This window comes from Oncorhynchus gorbuscha, unplaced genomic scaffold, assembly GCF_021184085.1.
Source record: "Oncorhynchus gorbuscha isolate QuinsamMale2020 ecotype Even-year unplaced genomic scaffold, OgorEven_v1.0 Un_scaffold_13183, whole genome shotgun sequence".
In the NCBI taxonomy this organism is placed as follows: domain Eukaryota; kingdom Metazoa; phylum Chordata; class Actinopteri; order Salmoniformes; family Salmonidae; genus Oncorhynchus; species Oncorhynchus gorbuscha.
Genome location: NW_025755397.1, coordinates 1 through 5,198, shown reverse-complemented (window position 1 = coordinate 5,198; position 5,198 = coordinate 1). Strand labels below are relative to the sequence as shown.

The 5,198-nt window shown below is 43.4% G+C and overlaps 1 protein-coding gene and 1 long non-coding RNA gene across 2 annotated transcripts; both read left to right on the top strand.

Moving 5' to 3' along the window:
* Positions 1-351: 351 nt before the first annotated feature.
* LOC124030623 (probable E3 ubiquitin-protein ligase HERC3) lies at positions 352-3,806 on the top strand. Its single transcript, XM_046341879.1, has 5 exons — positions 352-385; positions 544-635; positions 3,309-3,436; positions 3,559-3,689; positions 3,796-3,806. Exons 1-5 carry the CDS (start codon positions 352-354, stop codon positions 3,804-3,806), a joined length of 396 nt encoding a protein of 131 aa, XP_046197835.1.
* Positions 3,807-3,895: 89 nt separating this feature from the next.
* On the top strand, positions 3,896-4,395 carry LOC124030622. Its single transcript, XR_006837998.1, has 3 exons — positions 3,896-3,947; positions 4,071-4,162; positions 4,336-4,395. It is a non-coding gene; the product is annotated as an uncharacterized LOC124030622 (long non-coding RNA).
* Positions 4,396-5,198: the final 803 nt, after the last annotated feature.

The following is a 5,198-nucleotide window of genomic DNA, read 5'->3' as shown; positions in this document are numbered from 1 at the left end:
AATAACTATTTTGGAACTATTTTTTCTAAGAGTGAACATCAAAAGGACAGTGAGATGATATTTATTAGGAAAGAATGTAACTCTGGAATTGTTGTGATGTAATTGTAATGTAATATGTCATTTCTTTGTCTTCCACAGGAGGACAGGTGTTCTCATGGGGTCTGAACAGCCATGGACAGCTGGGCCTGGGGAAGGGAGTCCCTCTGCAGCCCATACCTGCCCTGGTGCGCCCCCTCACAGGGGTCCCAGTGACCCAGGTAGCAGCCGGAGGAACCCACACTCTCACCCTCCCAGGCCTGGTCTACTGCTGTGGGGCGAACAGGGCTGGGCAGCTGGGACTCAACCGTGTGGATGAGAAAGGTACTACGACACTCTAACTCTCTTTGTACGCTACTTGTATAAAAAGCTAATCAGGCTTATCCACCAGCATTTTCTCATTTGAACTTGGATTCCTTTGTCATAACCACTAAGTCATTTTTCAGATGTATTATATAGAGTGGGAACATTGCATGATGCTTGTATGATGCTTGTTCCCCCTGCCAGGCCGGTTCAACATCTGTTCTGTGCCTGCTCTCAGAGTCTTGGGGGTTTCCTTCATCAGCTGTGGAGAGGCACATTCTGTTGTTCTCACCAAGGTATCATACTATTACTGTGGAGAGGGACACTGTTGTTCTCACCAAGGTATCACACTATTACTGTGGAGAGGCACATTCTGCTGTTCTCACCAAGGTATCATACTATTACTGTGGAGAGGGACACTGTTGTTCTCATCAAGGTATCATACTATTACTGTGGAGAGGGACACTGCTGTTCTCACCAAGGTATCATGCTATTACTGTGGAGAGGCACATTCTGCTGTTCTCACCAAGGTATCACACTATTACTGTGGAGAGGAACATTCTGCTGTTCTCACCAAGGTATCATACTATTACTGTGGAGAGGCACATTCTGCTGTTCTCACCAAGGTATCACACTATTACTGTGGAGAGGCACATTCTGCTGTTCTCACCAAGGTATCATACTATTACTGTGGAGAGGCACATTCTGTTGTTCTCACCAAGGTATCACACTATTACTGTGGAGAGGCACATTCTGTTGTTCTCACCAAGGTATCATACTATTACTGTGGAGAGGGACACTGTTGTTCTCACCAAGGTATCATACTATTACTGTGGAGAGGCACATTGCTGTTCTCACCAAGGTATCATGCTATTACTGTGGAGAGGGACACTGTTGTTCTCACCAAGGTATCACACTATTACTATGGAGAGGCACATTCTGCTGTTCTCACCAAGGTATCATACTATTACTGTGGAGAGGAACACTGTTGTTCTCACCAAGGTATCATACTATTACTGTGGAGAGGGACACTGTTGTTCTCACCAAGGTATCATACTATTACTGTGGAGAGGGACACTGCTGTTCTCACCAAGGTATCATGCTATTACTGTGGAGAGGCACATTCTGCTGTTCTCACCAAGGTATCACACTATTACTGTGGAGAGGAACATTCTGCTGTTCTCACCAAGGTATCATACTATTACTGTGGAGAGGAACACTGTTGTTCTCACCAAGGTATCATGCTATTACTGTGGAGAGGGACACTGTTGTTCTCACCAAGGTATCATACTATTACTGTGGAGAGGGACACTGCTGTTCTCACCAAGGTATCATGCTATTACTGTGGAGAGGCACATTCTGCTGTTCTCACCAAGGTATCACACTATTACTGTGGAGAGGAACATTCTGCTGTTCTCACCAAGGTATCACACTATTACTGTGGAGAGGCACATTCTGCTGTTCTCACCAAGGTATCATACTATTACTGTGGAGAAGCACATTCTGTTGTTCTCACCAAGGTATTACACTATTACTGTGGAGAGGCACATTCTGTTGTTCTCACCAAGGTATCACACTATTACTGTGGAGAGGCACATTCTGATGTTCTCACCAAGGTATCATACTATCACTGTGGAGAGGGACACTGCTGTTCTCACCAAGGTATCATGCTATTACTGTGGAGAGGAACACTGCTGTTCTCACCAAGGTATCATGCTATTACTGTGGCGAGGGACACTGCTGTTCTCACCAAGGTATCATACTATTACTGTGGAGAGGCACATTCTGTTGTTCTCACCAAGGTGTCACACTATTACTGTGGAGAGGCACATTCTGCTGTTCTCACCAAGGTATCATATCATTACTGTATTTTCAATGAAGGCCCCAAGGGAGATGTTGGTGTGAAAGGAGACAAATACTACGGCAGTTCATTAGTTCATAAATTTAATAATTTAATGTCCTAAACAGTGGGCCCACTGGGAGATAGTTCTGCACACAAAGTCAGCAGCCTCTCGAAGATACAATTCATCACATATTTGTCATGTTTTGTCATTGGTTATCATGTCTTGTCTCTGTGCTTCCCTTCTATTCGTTTCCCTCTGCTGGTCTTATTAGGTTCTTTCCCTCTTTCTATCCCTCTCTCCCCTCCTCTCTCCCTCTCTCGCTCTCTCTCTATCGCCCGCTCCTGCTCCCAGCCAAGTTCCTCATTCTCCTAACTACCTCATTTACTCTTTTCACACCTGTCCCCTATTTTGCCCTCTGATTAGAGTCCCTATTTCTCCCTCTGTTTTCCGCTTCTGTCCTTGTCGGATCCTTGCTTGATGTTCGCTGTTCTGTGTCCTTGTTCCGCCCTGTCGTGTTTTGCCTTCTTCAGATGCTGCGTGTGAGCAGGTGTCAATGTCTGCTACGGCCGGTGCCTTCCCGAAGCGACCTGCAGTCTGTGGTCGCGTCTCCAGTCATTCCTCTCTACTGACGAGTGGATTTCAGTTTTTCTGTTTTTGCATTAGGATTATCGCTTTTGTTTAAGACGTGAATAAAGACTCTGTTTCCGTTAAGTCGCTTTTGGGTCCTCATTCACCAGCATAACAATATTGGTAAATAAAGCCAGTTATATAAAATGACCTTGAACAGAGGTGAAAAACAAATGATCAAGTGTCTGGTGGGTGTCTGGAAGAGATTAGCTACACAATGAACCATACAAGTTGTTATCTGAGTGCATGAATACAGTCTCATACTAAATGAGAAGTTACAGTTTATTACAGAATAGAAAGTCACAGGTTATACAGAATATGTCCTGATTATGGCTGTTATTACAGATCAAGTCTCAGGGCTACCAGAGTAAAGGTCAACCCTTCAATACTATTATACTGTCTCTTTAAGAATTGATTAGGGCCCTGACCTGACCAGACCAGGAACAACTCTGGGCCTTGACATGTCAACAACTGGTTCTGGTTCTTTGTGGTTTTTAGGGTGGACAGGTGTTCACCTTTGGAGAGGGAAGCCGAGGCCAGCTTGGGCACAATGCATCAGCTAACGAACTCCTACCCAAACTGGTAGAGGGTATGGATGGACTGGCCTCACAGATAGCATGTGGCAGGTAATGACCAACAGCATAATGCTACTTATACACATCTATACACACATATAATAAACAGATAGAAAACCAATCTTGAACATTCTCAGTCTGACTGTGTTTTTGTCTTACTATAACTCTGCCAGCCATCACACCCTGGTGCTGGGGTCCTCAGGTCAACTCTGGGCCTTTGGCAGTGGGGTCAAAGGTCAGCTAGGGACTGGCATTATGGAGGGCCGCTTGCGACCCACCTCAGTGCTGCTGAAAAGGGCTTCTGGTGGGGCAGCAACAGTCATACATAACGGTACCGGATACAATGTGTATTCTATTCTATTCTCTTCTATTCTATTTTGTATTTGATTCTATTCAATTATATAATGCAGCTACATACTGACTATGACGTTTTTGGGTGACTGAATTAGAACACTTACTGTTTAATGAGACTTGATGTCCCTACAACCTCTTCTTTTCTTTTTTTTTACCAGACATGAAGATATCAGTGGGATGGAATTCAAACTTCATTTACACCACTGAGGTTATGTTTCTGACCTTTTTTGTACCTCAATAATAGGGAGCCTGGAACATTCTAAATGTCTCAAGCAGCTAATTCATGTTTGAGATATTCAGAGTTATTATATTGCTTTATCTGCCTTTGTAGAGTTCTGAAAGAGAACAGCCAATCGGGAGGTTAGATAAAGCCAAGCTGCAAAAATGGCTGTCGATGGAGCAAGGAAATGCAGAGGCGCAAAGGTTAATTTATTATTTATATTAAAACATACAATCTACCGTAGACAAAGGTTCTTTGCTAGTTTAAAAAAAACTAGCAAACTCAAAATGAAATAAAAAAACATTTATTTTAAAGTTGTATTTCTAATAGTATAATTGTACTGAAACATCAAATGTGTCCACATTTGTTTCAACAGAGAAATATCCTTGATGTTCTCAACAAGTTCAAGTCTTGTGGCCAGTTTCACCAAAGCCAGGTAAGCGATTTTAAAATGGAAGGTTTGGATAGTTTATAATGAACACTGTGTGTGTACACTATGTTGTGTCAATGATAATACTATACCCATGCTATTCCCTCTACCAGTGAGTCTCCATCAACTAAAGCTGCAGGAGCTTTGAGAGTGGACCTAGAGGCTGCTAGCCAGGCTTTTGATCAGCTCTTCAACATCCCATGGATCAGGAAATCAGCTAAGACTAACTCACTCTTCAAAGACTTAAACAAATATCAACAATCTATTAAATATCAATATATATTTTGAATGGAGGATCATGATAGCATAATGTAACTCTCTTCATGTCTATATATATTCTCCATATAGGTAAAAGAACATGGTGCTTGCCTACGGAGCTGTGAGGGGAACGGCACCTCAGTACCTCCAGGTTCTGATCAGGCCCTACACCCAAATAAGGGCACTACGTTCATCCACCTCTGGCCTGCTCGCCTCCCTACCACTGAGGAAGTACAGTTCCCGCTCAGCCCAGTCAAAACTGTTCGCTGCTCTGGCTCCCCAATGGTGGAACAAACTCCCTCACGATGCCAGGACAGCGGCGTCAATCACCACCTTCCGGAGACACCTGAAACCCCACCTCTTTAAGGAATACCTAGGATAGGATAAAAGTAATCCTTCTCACCCCCTCCCCCTTAAAATATTTAGATGCACTATTGTAAAGTGGCTGTTCCACTGATGTCATAAGGTGAATGCACCACTTTTTAAGTCGCTCTGGATAAGAGCGGCCTGCTAAATGACTTAAATGTAATGTAAATGTTAAATGTAAATGT

Coding starts and splice junctions, on each gene's coding strand:
- LOC124030623 (XM_046341879.1), top strand. CDS start 352: ATGAGAAAGGTACTACGACACTCTAACTCTCTTT. Junction 386..543: donor ACGACACTCTAACTCTCTTT/GTACGCTACTTG, acceptor TCCCCCTGCCAG/GCCGGTTCAACATCTGTTCT. Junction 636..3,308: donor ATTCTGTTGTTCTCACCAAG/GTATCATACTAT, acceptor TGTGGTTTTTAG/GGTGGACAGGTGTTCACCTT.